Source organism: Esox lucius, chromosome 14 (assembly GCF_011004845.1).
Source record: "Esox lucius isolate fEsoLuc1 chromosome 14, fEsoLuc1.pri, whole genome shotgun sequence".
NCBI lineage: Eukaryota > Metazoa > Chordata > Actinopteri > Esociformes > Esocidae > Esox > Esox lucius.
Genome location: NC_047582.1, coordinates 13,733,986 through 13,753,135, shown reverse-complemented (window position 1 = coordinate 13,753,135; position 19,150 = coordinate 13,733,986). Strand labels below are relative to the sequence as shown.

The 19,150-nt window shown below is 43.2% G+C and overlaps 2 protein-coding genes across 11 annotated transcripts in view; both read right to left on the bottom strand.

Annotated features, from left to right (window-relative positions):
- Window positions 1–59: 59 nt before the first annotated feature.
- Window positions 60–3,004, bottom strand: ska1 (spindle and kinetochore associated complex subunit 1). Of its 5 annotated transcripts, none has more exons than XM_010877734.4 (7): window positions 2,805–3,004; window positions 2,312–2,403; window positions 1,409–1,533; window positions 1,213–1,310; window positions 968–1,102; window positions 645–814; window positions 60–486 (listed from the first exon to the last, which is right to left on the bottom strand). In XM_010877734.4, exons 2-7 carry the CDS (start codon window positions 2,397–2,399, stop codon window positions 338–340), a joined length of 765 nt encoding a protein of 254 aa, XP_010876036.1. In that variant the 5' UTR covers window positions 2,400–2,403; window positions 2,805–3,004; the 3' UTR covers window positions 60–337. The 5 variants fall into 5 exon arrangements, with proteins under 5 accessions (XP_010876036.1, XP_010876038.1, XP_019908780.1 ...); XM_010877736.4 differs by having other exon boundaries at window positions 2,312–2,400; XM_020053221.3 differs by having other exon boundaries at window positions 2,312–2,400; window positions 2,868–3,004.
- A 1,708-nt stretch (window positions 3,005–4,712) lies between these two features.
- The window catches only part of smarcad1b (SWI/SNF-related, matrix-associated actin-dependent regulator of chromatin, subfamily a, containing DEAD/H box 1 b), a 15,114-nt gene continuing 676 nt past the window's right edge, over window positions 4,713–19,150 (bottom strand). For 2 of the 6 annotated variants that reach the window (XM_010877745.3, XM_010877744.4), the window contains exons 2-22: window positions 16,019–16,154; window positions 15,453–15,583; window positions 15,081–15,178; window positions 14,674–14,772; window positions 11,613–11,691; window positions 11,067–11,500; window positions 10,749–10,945; window positions 10,529–10,619; window positions 10,255–10,354; window positions 10,094–10,153; window positions 9,843–9,918; window positions 9,198–9,333; window positions 8,785–8,916; window positions 8,537–8,632; window positions 8,153–8,270; window positions 7,915–8,030; window positions 7,260–7,448; window positions 6,876–6,994; window positions 6,269–6,451; window positions 6,015–6,130; window positions 4,713–5,860 (exon numbers count right to left, since the gene is read on the bottom strand). In XM_010877745.3, the coding sequence (XP_010876047.2) occupies window positions 5,805–5,860; window positions 6,015–6,130; window positions 6,269–6,451; window positions 6,876–6,994; window positions 7,260–7,448; window positions 7,915–8,030; window positions 8,153–8,270; window positions 8,537–8,632; window positions 8,785–8,916; window positions 9,198–9,333; window positions 9,843–9,918; window positions 10,094–10,153; window positions 10,255–10,354; window positions 10,529–10,619; window positions 10,749–10,945; window positions 11,067–11,500; window positions 11,613–11,691; window positions 14,674–14,772; window positions 15,081–15,178; window positions 15,453–15,583; window positions 16,019–16,035 (2,643 nt within the window). In that variant the 5' untranslated portion in view covers window positions 16,036–16,154 and the 3' untranslated portion in view covers window positions 4,713–5,804. Of the gene's footprint in view, window positions 5,861–6,014; window positions 6,131–6,268; window positions 6,452–6,875; window positions 6,995–7,259; window positions 7,449–7,914; window positions 8,031–8,152; window positions 8,271–8,536; window positions 8,633–8,784; window positions 8,917–9,197; window positions 9,334–9,842; window positions 9,919–10,093; window positions 10,154–10,254; window positions 10,355–10,528; window positions 10,620–10,748; window positions 10,946–11,066; window positions 11,501–11,612; window positions 11,692–14,673; window positions 14,773–15,080; window positions 15,179–15,452; window positions 15,584–15,697; window positions 15,875–16,018; window positions 16,155–16,996; window positions 17,576–19,150 lie in introns of those variants that run through there. The other 4 variants (XM_010877741.4, XM_020053434.3, XM_010877742.4 and 1 more) reach the window with 4 other exon arrangements.

Genomic DNA, 19,150 nt, shown 5'->3' with positions numbered 1-19,150 from the left:
GATAGAATAAGGTTACTTCATGTCATGTGTTATATGGAAAGAGATTCTTACACATCGCAGAGAAAATATATTCAAGATTTATTGCCTTTATGCCAATATAAAACATTTTTGTTATAAACCAAGTCACCTTGATCACCACAGAGATTGTATAATTTAAAGAAACACACTCTCACATACTGTAAGTGCACACCCCCCCTTAAGAACTTTGCTTTTTTTTGGGGTCCTTTTTACTCCTCAATTAACGACAAGCATAACCAAATATGTTGAAGACAGAAGACAACTGAACGTGTTCAAATCAAGCTCAGTGGGAACTGTTGGTTCTCCACGTATGGGCCGATCAGTGCAGAACGTAGCGCGTGATGCCTCCCCCTCGCAGCTCTCTGAGACGCTGACAATGACGCAGCATGTTAAGGATCCTCACGAAGCGCTTGTCTACCTTCATCTGAGTGAACTCTTTAATGTCGGCCTCTACAAAGAAAAAGACACCTGGAAGGCAGAGCAAAGTATTTAGTAGTTAGTTTCCACTGGTTTGCAGGTGACTGAAGAAACAACTGAACTCCTACAACAGCGCCAATGCAACGATCAAGCTTGTTATGTGTCAACGGGAAACGGAAATAAAGCCTTAAGAAGCTGGAGTGACGGACCTTTCGTTTCCTTGTTCTCTTCCTCCTTAAACCGCTGAAGAAGCTTTCGTGTGGCATTATTCAGGGTTTTTGCTGACTGGTGTACAATCTTGTATTTCCCTGTCAAGGCCTTGTTAATGTTTTGAACAACTGCATTTAACTGGTCATATGTCTCACGGCCTTTCATATACCTAGTGAGAGACAGAAAGAGTGGGAGAAACAGAAGAGAGGTCTTCAATTAAGAAATGGGTAAAACCACATTTTCGACAGTAACAGCCGAAATGCATAATCAATGTGGCCGTCAGCATGTGGATCATCTTGGAGGGCTACAGAGAGGGTCTCACTGGGGGATGGACTCAAACTCGACACTGGTGATGAATTCCATCTCTCTGATATGGTTCTTGGAGGTTTTCCTGGGCTTTTCCTGCTGGGCTGTTTGCACATCTGCCGGTTTACTCTCACTCAAAGGCCCTCCACCACTGGAATATCAAAGAAGGGGAAGTTACAGGACAACACATTCCCTTGATTGATATGGAGTAACTTGTATAAAATCATCCAGTGCACACACCCACACCCACACCCTCCTTACTGGAGGGCTTGCTGCCCCTTCCCGGGCATGTGTGTGGGCTTGTTGTCCCTAAGGTGTTTCCCATCCTGCACATCCTCCTGGAAGAACCCTTCAAGTTCCTGTGACACAGAACAGTCCATCACAATCAGTCTAGGATTAGAATTAACTTGAAATTTATCCATCAAAAAAAGACAATGGAAAGCATGCGTGTAAATACCTTTAAATGCTTAAGTAGGTCTTTTTGGCGGACAACACATTTCTCAAACTGGTCAAGGAGTCCATCTATTGCTAGAACATCTTGTCCAATTTTCTCTAGAATGATCCGCTTGTCTTGATCCTTTGCTGAAAACGGGGAAACATTTAGAAGGTTTCTAAACATTATTGCCTTAAAGTTACTTTTAGCAACCTTCATAATTACAGTAGTATTGCTAGGAATTAGGAAATGGTCTACTGGAAGCCAGCTAGTTAAATACGTTTCTATTTTAGCCTATGCTGCTGATTGTCCATGTGGTTGGTCTTTATGCATTGGAGAAATGAGAGAGTGTAAAAACACAACAACTTGAAACTAACTGTAATTTACCTACTGGATTACAGTTATATTAAATTTGAAGTTGTATATTAGTGATTGTTAACAAAATAAATATCCAATCACTAACAAACTAAAGCTTGCTTATAGTGCACTCTTCTTTTCATGCTTATTGACTGGCCTCGACTAGCACACAAGCTCACCAGAGCAGAGTACCAGCACCTCATAATGTTACTATTACATAAACTCCTGGCAGCACCTCTTAAAGAATATTAGAACATATGTATTGTGGAGCTCATATACAGAACATGAATCCAAAATCAATAACAGCACCTACCTTAGGCCAAGTCATGACCTGTTAATTGAGTTCATGTTGATTAATAGTTGAGACATTGACATTGTGTTAGCTGAAACAGTAAACTACACAGGTCATGTGTTTGATCTCCAGGGTATATTCCTTCTATCGAACAAAACATTTTGGTTGGGAGACCTACCTGAATGTGTACATTTATTTTGACTAAACAATTCGCAACTAAAACGTTTCATTTGTCAGAACGAATACACCTCCAAATACGATTCGCCAGATCATCATACCAATTGCCCGTAGCTCCAATACCCGTCTTATAGATGAAATCCTGTTGTTCAGGTGCATGGTTATATCCTCAAGCTCGCAATGAGTCATGCTGCTGAAAAAGATAAATACCCTGACGTTAAATTAAATAGAGGAAGGAGGGGAGAGATTTGAATAGCCTCGACAGTAGTCTACTGTTCATTCAATGTTTATTTTAACGAACTGCAGCGAACTATCCTTACTACTGACATTACCATTAGCTTGTCAGTTTTGGAAAAAAACTAACGTTCGCTAATTAGCAAACCTAAATTAATCAAACCTACAATTAAATACCACCGACAGTCAAGCATATCCGTTCAAGTTATGAATTAAAAAAGTTACTGGTACCAGCATTCAACCACATCGTTAACGACTGCTAACCACCGTTCGCTAACTAGTACTATAGTACTTTAGTAGTACTGTAGCTAACAATCTGCTAAATGCGAGTCATTTAAATGTATGATTTAGAAGTTTTACTTTTTTTTAAGAAGTGGACTACAAGCTAGCTAGTTTATGTTGTTGTTTTCTTCTTCAACCTTCCTTGTCTTAAGCACTGTGTGATTCGAATCTTCCCGCGGCATTCAAAATGATCATAACTGCAATGCGGTTGCGCACTGCGCCGCCATCGGCAACCGGAGGATCACCAGTAAATGGAAGCGCAAGTCAAAATGGGCTACATCTAGAAAATGCATGTCTTTATTTAAGGGTGGGATTTAGACTTGTTGTTCTCAGTGCGGTCAATGTTCGTCAGGTTGTTATATGAGAAATTGTGAAAAGAGGTGGGGTTTAACTGTAATGACTGTTTCAACTGGTGTGACTGAACCAAATACGCTAAACTCAGTCTGATTGAAAACGTTGCTTGTGGGCAAATGTACTGCCAACAAGCATTAACCATTATTAGAGATGGTGGGTACAGAGAATGTACAGTAAATTACATTAATTCATTTTTGAAAATCTTTTAATTTTTAAAATTGTAAGTATTTCCATTAATGAATATGAAATTCATCTAGTATGATTATCAAGTTTATTAAATGAAACATGTCTTTTATTATAATCACAAATCCAAACATCAAATGTTTCACTATAAACATTATCAAAAACAAATGTACATATATCTTGCAATAATATTTTCACATAACCAGACAAGGAAAGGACAGTCTCAGTATGTGTTTCACAGCAGAAGTAACTGACATTAATATTTCTTCAACCTTTTCAAGTAAATAAATAGCTGGGTACTAGTTGTGTAAACATTTAAATTATACTTCTGTAATTTTATCTGTAATTTAAAAAGTATGTAAACATCCACACTTTTTTTCCATAAATGTCATCGATCCAATATACATAAAGAAATGTTACAATATCTTGCGTATTGCTTCATTTTTTTTAAGTGAGAGTAAAGCAAATGAGTCCACTGGAACTACTGTAGGTACAGAAGAGGGATCCAGTATAGTTCGAAGTAACACCAAAGAGTTTGCAAGAATTGCATCAAAAACTGTTATAAGAAATGTATATAAACTTAGAAATTCCTGGTACAAAAAAAACGGTGGATTGTTTAACTTACTCATCAGGATAATGTCCCTCTCAAACCAGTTCAACAATAATTATGATGTTTCTATCCAAAATGGCTTTGTTTATCCAAATGAAATACAATGGAGAACATGTATGCTTATGACAAATCTAAGAAGACTTCAATTTTACTGGAATCTAATCAACATTATAGTTTAAGACCAAAATAAAATGTAGGCCACCAAAACGTTTTAAATGAAATTAGGAATAAAGTTCTAAATTGAGGTTGGAATGTTAGCCAAATTTCTCTTAAAGATTTTGTTTAACATATTAAAATATCCATAATGCAGGCCACCATTTTTTAAGTGTTACTAATCAATGCTTTTTTTATGAGTAATGTAATGAGTAGGGTAAACGTTTTTGTCTTGTCAGTGATAGGGTTAAAGTTCAAATAACCTCCAAGTTATTGTTTTTTGTTCTAACAATCCCTAGATAAGTCCCTTGCCCTTCCATTGAAATACCGTTGACGGAAAGGATCCCAGTCTTTTACAGCTAACAATTCACATTTACTAGTATTCAAACAGAGACCCTCACTGCCTATTGTCAATATTTCTGCTTCAATGGGAAGAGACAATAGGCAACAACAGAGAACATTTCTGCTAAAAGGGCAGTGGGCCAGTGCCCATGCTGCAGACAACTAAACCATCCTAGGCACTCAGAAGATTCATTTTACAAACAGTATTTACAGAAATCAATCTATTATAATTAATATCATAACATAATGAACATATCCACATTTTCAGTTCTATCCCTCTGCATAAGAGCATCTGTTAAAGTGGCTAAAATGTAAAATGCATGGTAACAAACGCAACAGTAAACCACGGCTTAGCAATATTTTATTCAAAAATGTGTTATCAGAAAACTCAAAAGGGCCTTGATCCAAACATGAGGCAATATTAAATAAACCACCATCATTAAACAGTTTATTAGATGTGCCACCCCGATTACAAAAATGTATTGGCTCACAGACAGTGAGTCTCATCTGTGAGTCAGGCATCGAGGCATTCAGTAAAGGTTTGATGAAAGTTATAACGAACAATACGAGGGACCAAAGCGACCAAGCGCCAGGCATGCCTGTTCCTGTATTCAAGAAATCGCCACCCTTCTGGGTATTTATGGTCCACAAACAACAGTTCAACAAGTCATCCTGTCAGCTTCAATCGTCTGGGCATAAACTGCTTGTTGATGAGTCAAGTCAAAGGAGAATGACAACAATTGGACAAGCCGACAGACGGACCACAAACTGGTAAATTCTAATGACCCAGTATAACAGTGGTGTGCAGAAGGACATCTCCGAATGCACAACTCCGTGCATCCTGTCACTTTACTTGAGTGGCCTGGGGAGTTCCCAGAATTCAAACCAATTGAGCATCTTTGGGTTGAGAAAAAAAACTGGCTGTTGGCAGCATGATTGTACTGCCTTCCGATCTGCAGTAATTATTCTATTGTGTCAAAAGCACAGCCCAACATCCCAGTGGAATGTTTCTGACACCTTGTAGAATGCATCCACATAAGAACAATGTTCTGGATGCTCAGGGGGCCTGACCACGGTACTAGATAGGTGTACCTGATAAACTGGCCATTGACTGTACATTATGGCGAAGATAACAGGACACATAATGCGAACATGGCCAGGAATGACAATTAAAAACCATTGAATTACAAAGCAGGAAGCTAGCTTTTAAACGGCATCACTTCCTATCAGCTTCATGGCGAAATGTGTGGTTAGATTGACAAATGATATAAACTGGCAAATGTTCTCTCTTGCCCTGAGGCAGTTTTTCTCAAAACCAAAATGTTTCACTTAAAACAAAAAATGGTCCTTGCTTTGCAAAACTGTGGGGCTCCATGTCTCGGAAGGGCTTGCCAATCCACAACACTGACGACCCCTCCAGGCGAATGCATACATCCTCACAGCCCCAGTGATGCCTTCAGAAGGGAAGCCATGTCTTCTGGTACCTCATCTCCTGACAAAGGGAATGCATCTAGTGTTAGCCCGTGTAATGTAAACCTGGACTATCAGTGTGTGTGTTCCTTGGCCATCTACAAGACAGTGACTGCTGCGGTGTTGGCAGGATGTGTGTTGTGGTGGATGTGAGGTAGCTGGGGCAGTGGGCTCACCGTCCTGGTACTCTGAGGCAGTCATGTCCTGCTCCAGTTTGAGTTTCTTCTGACCGATGCGGAGCATGCTGTCCTCTATGGAATCCCGACTGATTAGCTTGATCACCTTCACAGTCCTACAATGTAGAGGAGGCAGATGGTTTACTGCAGAGTCATGTACACACAGACAACACACACACACATCTACTGTAGGAGCAACATCAGGTAACATCAGGAAATGTGTTTTAACACCCCCCCCCCCCCCCAAAACTGACCTTGTCTGTCCGACACGGTGACAGCGGTCCTCTGCTTGTTTGTCATTGTAGGGGTTGCAGTCGATGTCATGCAGGACGACCACATTGGCCGAGGTCAGGTTGATGCCCAGGCCTCCAGCCTTGGTGGACATCAAGAACACAAATATGTCCAGCTCTGTGTTGTACTGGTCAATCAGCACAATTCTACAACAGGATGGGAGAAGGAACAGGTTGAAGGGCCCATAATGCAAGGTGGCCTCCATCCAAACATTTGTATGCTGTGCATAAGCAGTATTCCACCGGTCATGCCAGTCGTTGACATTGAGTATGTTTAAATGAATACATTCATATTAACTAGTCTGGCATTAGTCATGTAAATTAGTTCCTTTTAACCAGTGTAAGGTTATAATGAGAGTAAAATGATTAAGACATGTATACACCTTAATCCCATTTGAAATGGGGTCTTTGTCCATCTCATTACAGGGGTCTAGGGAACCCCAAATAAGCCTTTTTTACAGGTAAAGACTGAAGATGATTTTTTAAAGGGACATTTTACTCTAAAATAAAGTCATACGTTACAATCTAAAATATAATTTCTACCGAGGGGAGCGAGATGAATAACAGAAACCTGTCAGAAATGGGCGTTGATCCATCCAGTCGAATGTAGCGATGCTTCTCGTGCTTCAGAAACACCTCTAGGATGTCCAGCATCATGGTGAACTGGCTGAACAGAACCACTCTGTCCCCCTGCCGGCAAAACAAATCCCCATCATTAATGAAAACAGGGACACGTGGTAGAATGCATGTTGAAGAGGGCGAGCCGAGGAAAGAGTGATAGTACTTGAGAGTAAGGACGAGGGACAGGGGAATAAAAGGCTGACTGGTTTAATGGGGAAGAACAAGCCCCAAGGGAGGGAGATTAATAAGGCCCAAGTTGGATCACAACGAACGAGACGTGACCATGCACTTCCTCTGTTCTACCCCCGCTGCATTTCCACTGTGGTATTCCTACCTGTTCTTTTAGAGAGGTCAGAAGCTGTGTGAGGAGGACGAGTTTTCCTGAGTCCAGGAGGAGGTCTGTGCCGAGCTGATAGTCTTGTACGGATGGATACTGCAGACAGAGTCGGTGAAGCTCAAAGTCTGTCATTACCTCCATGTCCTCCCTGATCAGCGCCGGGTCCGCTTCACGGTGGGTCGGCTCCTGGCGGAAGGGGTCAAGGGTCCAGCTGAGTGAACTCAATCACAGACTGGCCAAAACACACTATAATACACTTAGCTTCCAACAGACCAATCAAAAGTAGCTACCGTAGTGGAAACAGCAGCCATTACAGTGGTAGCGACTGGAAGTAACAGCGATTACAGTGGTAGCCACTGGAAGTAACAGCGATTACAGTGGTAGCCACTGGAAGTGACAGCGATTACAGTGGTAGCCACTGGAAGTGACAGCGATTACAGTGGTAGCCACTGGAAGTAACAGCGATTACAGTGGTAGCCACTGGAAGTAACAGCGATTACAGTGGTAGCCACTGGAAGTAACAGCGTTTACAGTGGTAGCCACTGGAAGTAACAGCGATTGCATTGGTGAGTAGAGCGTCAACAAACGGCTATGAACGCATGTACCAGCATTGGTAATCGTTCTCTTAAAAATGCCAGGAAGTGGGTCTGACCTTGAGCATGAGTCGACTCATGTCCGCCAGTTTGGTGGTGGTATAATGTTGACGGTGTAGCAGCGGATGATTAGCCATCTTCCTCAACTGCATCATAACATTGGCCAGTTCTCTCTCTGGGGACGACACAGGATATACGCTTTTTAAATCAGCCCATCAATCCACCCAAAAACGTCACTTCTCATTTCTGTTATCATCACTTTCACATCAGGCCGATGCCCGGCCCACTGCAGCGTACTCTCTCCATTGGCCGATCCCTTGAGCTTCTGCATCAAGGCGTTGTAGAGCTGCTGCTGTGTGTCACTCATGGTACAGAACTCCACCTTTTGCTCTTTGGCCGGGAGCTGCTTCAGCACCTGAGGCAGAGATAACATTCAGTCCAGACACGTCACGGAAATGCCCCTTTTGAAGAGAACACTAATGTCGACTTCAATGGAATTTTGTTTTGCGTCATTGAAGTTAACAGAAAACTGAGGGAAAATATAACATTACATTAGGATTTGCCCCTTAGAAGGTATCCCAGTGAAAACAACGTACAATAAGTGGTTGAGGGTATATCGCTGTCCCAAGTCATAACGGTAATTCGTACGAGGCCATTCATTTAGACCGCGCTGTTGTCTACCTCGCTCTTGACGCGTCTGAGGATGAAGGGTTTCATGATCAGTTTGGCATGAGCAATCCTCTCCATCTCAAAGCTGCTCTGCTCCTCTGAGGATTTCTGACAAGAAAGAAAGATTCAATCAGGAAAACGGCACGGTCAGCGGATCTACTTCCGCTAGACCTTTTTGCTGGATGAGTCCGGCTGGCCGCGTGTTAAGCAGGGTGTGTGTGTGTGTGTGTGTGTGTGTGTGTGGAGTGTTGTAGTCTCACCGCGGCAAACATGTTGGCGAGCTGCGCAGTGCTGCTGGAGAACATGTGAGGCATGATGAAGTTGAGCAAGGACATGAGCTCCAGGAGGTTGTTCTGCACTGGCGTCCCAGTCAGCAGCAGACGGTACTTGGCCTGATCACAAACCAAAATGTGATTTATTCTGTACATCATGCATCTATCTAGCTTAACCATGCAGCCTCTTGCACAATTTGACAGAATACACCGCAGCGACCAGGAAAACCGTGTGGTCACTCGCTGGAGGTAAACAACAGAGTGTTTCGGGAAGGACGGGAAGCTGTTCAGAGGCTGAGGTTAACGCTTATCTCAAAATCGTTATCGCACCAAATCAATAATGCCTGTTATCAACCAAGGTGACCAATGAAAGTCCCTCCTCTCCCCTGCAGTGCACTGACATTGATGGCCATGAGGTGGCGGTAGCGCAGCGAGCTCATGTTCTTCAGCATGTGGCCCTCGTCAAACACGGCGTACTCCAGCTTGAGCTTTCGGAACAGGCTGCGGTCGTTGTCGTTGCCGATGGTCTGAGCGTACCTGGCAGCAGACAGAGAGCAGTTCAAGGAGCTGTGCCAAACCCCCAAAGTCCTCACAAGTAGTCTCTGAGGCAACCGCTTGATTACAATGAATAATGAATGAGTCACAGATTCCACGTACAAGGACCTTTTCAGGTTCAGTCAAACGCTGAATTTATTTTCATTATTGGAGTGTTGGCAGAATCTTGGCTGGGGTGACTTAGGCGGTGGACACTTTGACAAGATCTCCCCTAATTCTGCTGCAGTTAGCCAGCACCGAAGGACAGGAAGTAACCCACTAGCCTCCAAGTCCAAGTGTGTGTTTGGTCACATAGCAGTCATTCATGGAGACTCGATTGTGTGTGGCATAGGGTGTCTAAGACACTGCCTCTGGTGCATAAATACCTCTTTCCAGCCTGCTATTATTCAGCACACTATCTCCTCTATCTTTCCCACTTCGTCAATAAATATATCCTCCCAAATATATATATATATATATATTAAAAAAATAATAATAATATAAAGACTTACGTGGAAATTATTATGTTGTAGTCAACCTGTTTGTTTAGAATATCATACCGAAGGAACCTACGATCCTCCACTGACCCTAAACACAAACACACACACACATACACCTTAAACCATGAGGTTATAGTCTTTCCAATACATAATCCTTAAGCTTGTACCATGACAGCTGTACATTAAGCCTGAACCCCAACAGCTTCAGTACGATAATGGGTCACACATCACACAAGGATTAAAACATCCTAAAAGTCCCTTACCATAATACAGCAGGACCTGGAGCCTGGGGCACCACAGATTCAGCTCCCGCACCCAATTATCTACAAAAGAGAAAAGCAAAGTCTGTTAAGGACGTGAACGGACTACAAAAAGAAAAAGAAAACTGTGGGAACTGTGTGCGGCCCAGTTCCCAGAGGTCTACCTATTGTGGAGGCTGGTACTATGAGGAGGTGGGGGCCCATATTGCCCTCCTCGTACAGGCTGGCCAGGAACGAGATGGCCTGAATGGTCTTTCCCAAACCCTGCCAACCGTGGGGAGAAATAAAGCATTAAAAGCTCTGCTGAGACTACAGCAGCACGACAACAGAAAGACACCTGCTTCCCAATCACATTAACAGAGGATTGCATCTGTTGTCTTGTGCGCTACGGAGTCTCACTGGGAGCTGTCGGGAGACTGGTCAGGAATAACAACTCACCATTTCGTCAGCGAGGATTCCACTCAGGTTGTTCTGATACAGCAGAGTCAGCCAGTTTTGACCAACCAGCTGATAGGGTTTTAACTGGAACCTGGAGAACGTCAGTAACAGAGGGCATTCGGTAAGGACAAAAAAGAAAAACGAGCCAGCCTGGGTTTATTTTCCAGAACTATTCTAACGTGTGTCGGTGAGACTGGTATCAAACGGCAGCTGAACCCACTTGCTGTTGAGGATCTCGGGCTGTTTCTGGGAGCCTGTGTCCCTCTCCATCACCTGGGCGACATCCTGCATCATCTTGCTGGTGATGTTCTCACACTTGGTCATCAGGCAGCGCACCACGTCCCGTCCCCTGAGGACCACGCGGCAGCCTTGCAACAGCTCAGCTGAGAGGCCGTTCCCTCTGTCCAGAGCGGCCACCTGGAGGAACACGACTCACGCAGGTGAGCCGATCAACGCCAGACTCCAACTGGAACCCGTGGAGGGCACGGCAACACGGTGAACACTGTGACAACGACAGAAGCGTGCTCGTGCTACCCACCAGATCCTCCCATTCGTCGAACGGCCGCAGCTCGACAACCTTCTGGGCCTTCTTCACCGAGCAGCCGGAGATGAGAGACAGCTCGTCCAGCGACGCCTCCTGAAAGAACTTGAGGATCTGGCCTTTCACAGTAGACCCCGGTCCGACCTCCTGATCCGAGGCCGAGTCCTCCCAGTTGAGCTCCACGCCCTCGGCGGACTCCAAGTCATCGCTGGAGACGTCCTCAGAGCTGGTGCCCGGCTCCGGAATCCACCGTCTCCTGTCGGCTTCTTTGATCCGCCTGTTCGTGCCCTTATCGCCGGTCCCATTGACAGGCTTGTGAGGTGGTGATGGATGGCAACCAGGAGGCTTTGCTGCTGGCGGACGTGCTGTGGTTTGGGGGGCAGAACTAGCTGACGACGACGATGGGGTGTCTCCCCGACTGAGGCTCTCCCCTGAGGAAGGAAACAATCAGTCTGCAGCTCCTGGGAGTGACGTGGGCCCACCCGTTACCTCAAATATGTTTTCAATGACTAAAAACCAACAAATCGATGTTGTTGCCCTCACCCTCCTCTGAGAACATGCGCAGTGCTTCCAGGGTGTCCTCCAACTGCCAGTCATGTTTCAGAAGCACTTCTCTCAGCTCCTGTGTGTAAGCAGGACAACACCATCAGACACAGGCATGAACAACCACATACCTTGTGCTGTATATTAATTGTTTGTATTCAAAGTTAGAGCGATTTCTCACCAATATCCAACAAGGCTGCAAAATATTTGTCGACAGAGATTCAGAGACACGGCATCATTCTATTTACATCAGGGAGGAGCCCGTCTGTTCTGATTAGTGAGGCAGTTCTCACTCATTTCTGCCTTCAGTGCAGATCTGCCTCCAAGACATGTTTGAATCAGTAGAAATCTGAACTCTTGGGCAACTGCCCCAGTGTAGTCTGTCAAAAGCAGGGAGGAAGGAGCACCCTCCTTAGACCAAACCGTAATCTGTGCTACTCAGTCATGTTGTCAACAGGGCACGGCGTGCATCCTTGGGAGTTTTTCATTGGGAAGGCAGATAAAGCCTTTTCATCAAAAGCAATCAGTCAGCTTTGACACCGATCCTACTCATTACTCCAGATGGTACTATCGTGCCAGCCTCCCCGCTGGCTTAGAACGGGCCACCTTGCACACGCCCAGGATGCAGCCCGGTTCCAAAGCAAATGTATGCAACCGTCACCAGGCCAGATAACAGGCGTTGACAGATATCACAATGCCCCAGTTGGTCGTTTCATATCAGCTAACCACATCATACGTAATAGCAATAAATCAGACGATGACACTGTTGTTGATGTGCCATGTAGTAATTGGCTGATGCACGCAGGGCCTTCCCCTGACCGGAAAACATTGTCAGCGAGACGTCTCACTCTCACAACTCAGGATGGGTTCAAATCCAGCCCACTGCTCTATCTGCAAAAACTCTCTCCATATTTACCCAATTTCCTTTCCAATAAAGTACAGGAAGAAAATAACAGGAAAAAAAAAAAAAAGGAAACTCTTTGGTTGCCGGTTTCAAAAATACATTAAAGACCACAGCATTCCAAGGCGAGCGTCAGTTAGATGCAGTTTGGTCCAGAAATATTTGGACACTGACACAATTCATAATTCTGGCTCTATATTCCACCACAATGGATTTGAAATTAAACAACCGCAATGCAATTGAAGTGCAGACTTTCAGTTTTAATTCAAGGGGTTGAACAAAAACATCATATGAAATGTTTAGGAATTGCAACCATTTTCATACACAGACCCCTTATTTCAGGGGCTCAAAAGTAATTGGACAATCAGAAATAAAATGTTCATTTTCAATACTTTGTCAAGAATCCTTTGCAGGCAATGACGGCTTGAGGTCTGGAACACATGGACATGAACAAAGGCTGGGTTTCTTCCTCTGTAAAAAAGTGATGTACCGCCCAGTCAACTTTGCTGAATTTGGCTAAATCTGAGCAGACAATATATCCCTATATACTTCCGAATTCATTTGGCTGTTTCTGTCTTCTGTCACATCATCAATAAACACTAGTGACCCAGTGCCATTGGAAGCCATACATGGCCATGGCATCACACTGCCTCCACTGTGTTTTATAGAAGATGTGGTATGCTTCGGATCATGAGCTGTTCCAAGCCTTCTCCATACTTTTTCTTCCCATCATTCTGATTCAGGTTGATCTTAGTTGAATCTGTCCACAGAATGCTGTTCCAGACCTGGCCTGGCTTTTTTAGATGTTTTTTGGCAAAGTCTAATCAGGCTTTTCTATTCTTGAGATTTATGAATGGTTTCCAGCTTGTGGTGAACCCTCTGTATTTGCTCTTGTGAAGTCTTCTGTTTATGGTAGACTTGGATAATGATATGTATACCTCCTGGAGAGTGTTCTTCACTTGGCTGGATGTTGTGAAGGGATTTTTCTTTACCATGGAAAGGATCCTACTATCATCCACCACTGTTGTCTTCCATGGACATCCAGAACTTTTTGTGTTGCAGAGCACACAAGTGCATTCTTTTTTTCTCAGAATGTACCAAACTGTTGATTTGGCCAATCCTAATGTTTGGCCAAATCCTAATCTCTCTGATTGATTCTTTTGTTTTTTGCAGCCAAAGAATGGCCTGGTTCACTTGCATTGAGATCTCCTTTGACCACATGATGTGGGTTCACAGAAACAGCTTCCAAATGCAAATGCCACATCTGGAATCAACTCCAGACCTTTTACCTGCATTATTGATGAAGAAATAACGAAGGAATAGCCCACACCTGTCCATGAAACAGCTTTTGAGTCAATTGTCCAATTACTTTTGGTCCCTTGAAAAAGAGCTGTAATTAAAGAGCTAGATATTATATAAAAAGAGAGACATTAAAGAGCTGTAATTCTTAAACCCGTCCTACAATCTGTTGTGAATACCCTGAAATTAAAGCTGAGAGACTGCACCTTAAGGCCGGACCTAACCGTTTATTCAGCTTTCTCTAATGTATCTGATGTTCTCCCCAACAAATATTGCACTGGCATCCTTTAGCTCAATTATATTGATAGTAGCCAGTTGATTAGGTATTCAGGAAAATGGTTTGCAACTACAGGCAAGGGAGTCATGTGGCCATGTCTTGCAGAATAAGGAGATGGCAGCTTTATTGATCAAAATATCTCTCAATGACTGTACTAACAATCCCTTTTGGTGATGTGGTGTACCTAAAGAACTGGATATCGAGTGTATCCCTCCAGTCTTAGTACATTTGGAAATGCTGAATGTCCATAAGAAGACACATTCCTCCAGGTTTAGTTAAAATCGCACCAGCAGTGTCGGAGATACTGCTTGTGACTATCAGATGCACTAACAAATGGACCGAAACCGATTCATAGCCCCACCTTGATTTCAGTTTTGGGCAAAGCATTTGCCACCATCTAGGGATATGATGGAAGTGTTGTAGAACTGCAGGGAAAATAACACAGGGCATTTCGCCGGCAGAGTCTTTGTCTACTGTCGGACAGACAATTCCACGCAACACTATGGAGTGATGAATCTTCACACTGATGCCTCCCGTTGCCAGACAAAGCTGTGGTGGGACTCTACACCCAACAGGAGCCTCACCTCTTTGACCAGATGGGGAAACTGATCCTGCAGCTTCCTCACCATGTTCTCCTGACTCTTCCAGCAGGGCTCCGGACCCTCATTCTCAGAGTCGTCTGTCTGGTGGTACAGAAACACAGCGACCCAATTAAAGTCAAGTACAAACAGAGCGGGAGCATCCGATGCCCTTTAATGGGCTCTAGTACAGTGTCTTCGTCTGAGATGCAACCTTGTAACCTGCGGGTCAGATTTTCAGGTGCCCTTGAGCGGGGCACTTAAGGCAAATGGTTTCAGTAAATCTCCAACTCAACACAGATGACTCATGTGTCAGGGATAAACTGAGCATGACCCCCCCTCTCCTCCTCCTCCCACCGGTCTGGTTTCAGGGTGGCTGGAGGAGGGATAGAAGTGAAGACAGGCAGACTCACCACTGAATCTTCCTGGACGGCTGGTTTCTTGCTGCAGTTGGATGCCTCACTCCCTTGAGAGCTGTCACACACCTCTAGTCTCCTCTTACGGACCGGGTCTAAACCAGGACATTAATAGGGCATATCACCGCAGCACCACACTGTCTCCGGTTTCTGTCGCTACGAATAGAAACTCCAGGGATCGTTTAGCACGGCTTAGGCAGAACGCGTCTCAACCAATCACAACTCTTATACTCAAACAACCGCTTGATGTCAATCAGAAAGCTGGCTGCAGAATATGATTCAGCACAATCCAATACAATTGCATTGTCGTGAATAGAATCATGCAACAGGAAGTGTTTCCACGCCAGAGATGCTGTTAATAACGCTGACCTTGAATTCCTGGTTGGGTTTGTGGGAGTTCCGCAGCATTCTTCTGCAGAGTACCTTTCATCTCCACCTCTTCTTCCTCTTCATCTGATAAAATGATCACTGTGCCCGTCACTGGTTCATTTTTCAGACTGCTTTATCAAATAAAACATAAGAGCATTAGTTAATCACCAATAATCATGCCATAAAATGTCATCCCAATACTGATTAATTCATGTGTATAATGTGAACGGCACGACTATATCCACCTGTCTACGAAGTCACCAGTCAGTTCCACCAATCCCCCTAACTATTCATGAACCTGTGCGTGGCCTTGTGTTGAAGGCACATGAACTGTGGCCGGTGAACCTGAGTAAAATGGTTATTAAACAACTGACTTCCTCATGTCTATATTGTAGTCCTGGACAAGCACACCTGATTCCACTTAGTAAACTAAGTATCAGGCCCTGAATTAGTTGAATTTGGCTTGAGCTCCAACACAAATGTGAGTTGTTGGGTGGATACAAGGACCGACATTGGGAACTACTGGTCCGAAGTTGTTTTGATGGGTTTGGCAGCAGCTAACTTACTTCCCTGACACCATCATGGAGGATCCAGATATCTCATCCTCTGAGTCAGTGTCTAGCACCACCGTGTCAATGAAGTCTCTCTCTGAGCCGGGCCCCGGGGGACGCAGCTGCTCTGGGGTTTCCGGGACAACTGTCTCTGTAAGTAAAAACGTCAAAGCGAAAACACTCAACACACAGGGGTTTCACTGTGAGGACAGGGTAGGCATGTCAATTATTCAAAGGCAAGGTGTTGTATTTTTGCCACATTTTGGTTTGGTTTTACATTGTCTGGTATCATGCCATAGAGAATGAAAGTGTAGTTCCCATTAAAGTGTTAGTTAGCCCGCAGGCAGAGCCACTGAGCCAATCTTCATTTGGAATATCCCTTGTAATGACCCAGTTGGACATGATTTCAACAGGGTCATCTGGCAGGTCAGCCAATGAAGTTGGAAGTCACACCCAGTTGACTCCATTAAAATGGTGGAAGCCCTCACACTGCCCATGCTAAAACAGCCTTTTGGCCACTAGAGGCCTCTATGTCAATCCCCATCAGATAGGGAAAGATGTCTCTCCTGTGTATCCCTGAAAATGTAATGTCTGTACCAGTATTGGCTGCACCATTAAAACCATTTCCATCTTGAAGTTGTACATTTCAGTATAATTATTTTGCTGATCTTTCCTGATGGAATCTGTGATCACATGACCAAACAGGAAGAGTCAACCAATGAAGTTGTATGTCCCACCCAGTAGACTGCAATGAAATGCTGGATGACTTTAACATTGATCCAATAGTGATGCCAGAACTTTCAGGTCCTCTAAACATTTCAGTAGAAATCCCATGAATAGATCAAAAGTGATACATTCTTCATGTTCGAGTGGCATGTTTGTTTTACACACACGTAGTATATACATATATGTATACGTTCCAGGGCGTAAAAAAGTACTGATGACGTGTAAACGTAGTTTATGTAGCCACTATTTAAGTCTGTGCTCCATTACCATGTGTTTGTTGCCCCTTGAGATCTTCATTCAAAGAGACTGAGCTATGTTTAATATATCTTCGTTGACTCCTCATCATTGCAAGATTCTTCGAGTTAGCTCCCTGCTATCATATCCTTCTTAAAATGCGCTCATAGCAATTAAACACAGTAACTGCAGCTTATGGCATATACAGATGTGTTTAGTGGAACATCATCGTTCAAATACGCCGGTCAACGTGACCGTTAGTAAGAATTGCAGCATAGCTAGCAAATAAACTCCTCGCCAGAGAAGATGTCATGTGAAATGTTAAACCTATTGTTTTCGATTTACGTTGATTAGCTAGCTATCTCACAAAGTTAGCTATCTTGCATTCCATTTATGGACGCTGATGGTGCTGCTAAACGACGCTAATGCATTCGTTTTGTACCATGCCCGTGAATTATTTTACCAGTTGCATTTAGCTACCTACATTCTGAAAATCAAACGTACTCTCTTTTACAGTTTAATTTATACAAGAACGCTTCGTCAAATATCACTGCAAAAAGCTAACTAGCTAACATGCGCTGAATTCCCAAAACAGCACGTGGGCAGAATAGCAGCCAATCATAGACAAGTGCGCATTGCGAACTCGTGTTAAAAAAGAAGAAAGAAATCATTTAAAGGGGCAACACCATAGAGCTATTAAATAACACTGACAAATTAACTTGTTTTTTTCAGCACCTTGGACAGCAACAGTCCTTTCAAGATTTTCGTTCAGTGTAGTATGTTCATTTTTAACTGCAGAGGACTTCTTTACCCAATTTAAAATGGGTTGAACATTTATTTATGAACCAGGTACTGTACAGTTATTAATAAAACAGTATAAACAAGCAGACATGATTCAGATTTAGTAGATATGGATGGATATACTTTGATAGAACAATGTTTTTGGAGGTTTAAAAAGTACTCTGATTGTATGATAATTTGTGGTAGCAGCAGCACCAGAGACGTGTGGATGATTGGGTTCGGGCTTTGCTTTATTGCTCCCCAGATGCTCAATTTCAAGCAGTTGCCTATATTTCCTCCGGGTGACATAACTCCTCCAGTCCATTAATAACCCCGCCAGCAGCGTTCACATCAATCTCAGGTTTGAGACTGCTGCCCTCAGTATAGCTGGATTGCTAGTCACATGGTCTGCGAACCATGAATGTAACCAAGACGCACAGAAAGAAGGTGAATTAAATCTGTCACTGTTGATAAAATACAGTGGTTTTGACTGGTTACCTTCGCCATTAAGAATGTATTTTACCTTGAATAATGTAACTGCAATTCATTTTCAATATTAGTTTACAGTACTATTACTAGTATCGTACACTTGGCCATTTGAAAGATTTAGTTGTTTGAAAAGTATATATTATCTCCAACACAAGGTGTGCCTATTAGAATTGTGAGCCAGTTTTATCAGTAGCTGATTAATCAAAGATTTAGAAAAAATGACGTTGTTCATTAGGTAAAACACAAATTGGTATGCGTTATGGTGAGTATTTAAGTTTTTTCCCCCAATGGTGCTGATGTTGTGCGTTTACCATAAACATTTTACAGAGCGGTGACGCGCTATGGACTGCGGTGGCCAATGCAGCTGCTATTGAGCCCATTTACCAGCAATTCTCTGGTGTACTATCAGTAGGCTACAGTAGTAGCCTAGGCTAGGATAGATGAAATTCACAAACTATGTTTTCTCGATTATTTGGCCCGAGGGTATATACTGTATTTTAAGGCATTTTGCACGCTTTATAGATGAGTAGTGGGCTAGATGCAAACCCATGCGGCAGCAGTTCATATGCAGCAGCTTATATTGATGGATATTGAGCACAATGTTTTTAAAATAGTGAAGGCTAATAAAAGGCATTGCAGGTTTTTAACGAAAATAATATTGGATTATAGAAAAATTACTCAAAAAATTACAATATAATGTATGGCTTACATGACAGCTACATTGGCTGTCATATAATGAATGCAAGAAATGTATCACTTCATTTTGTATCTGAGTTTAATTCAAGTTTTCGTTGGCAACTCAATATACCTTATGTACCAAAATATCACAAGTTTGAGTGGTTTTGTCAATGTTTTTAGATAGATGGTAAATTACCCTAAACACACGAACAGGGATTCATGTAGCTCAATTGTTAAAGC

Bases quoted from the DNA above. Each gene is read 5' to 3' on its own strand.
- ska1 (XM_020053221.3), bottom strand. From the start codon at position 2,908: ATGCCGCGGGAAGATTCGAATCACACAGTGCTTAAGACAAG. The intron at 2,401-2,867 runs GAAGGTTGAAGA...CTTTTTCAGCAG, and splicing joins CACACAGTGCTTAAGACAAG to CATGACTCATTGCGAGCTTG. The intron at 815-967 runs GTGAGACCCTCT...GTCTCTCACTAG, and splicing joins GAGTTTGAGTCCATCCCCCA to GTATATGAAAGGCCGTGAGA.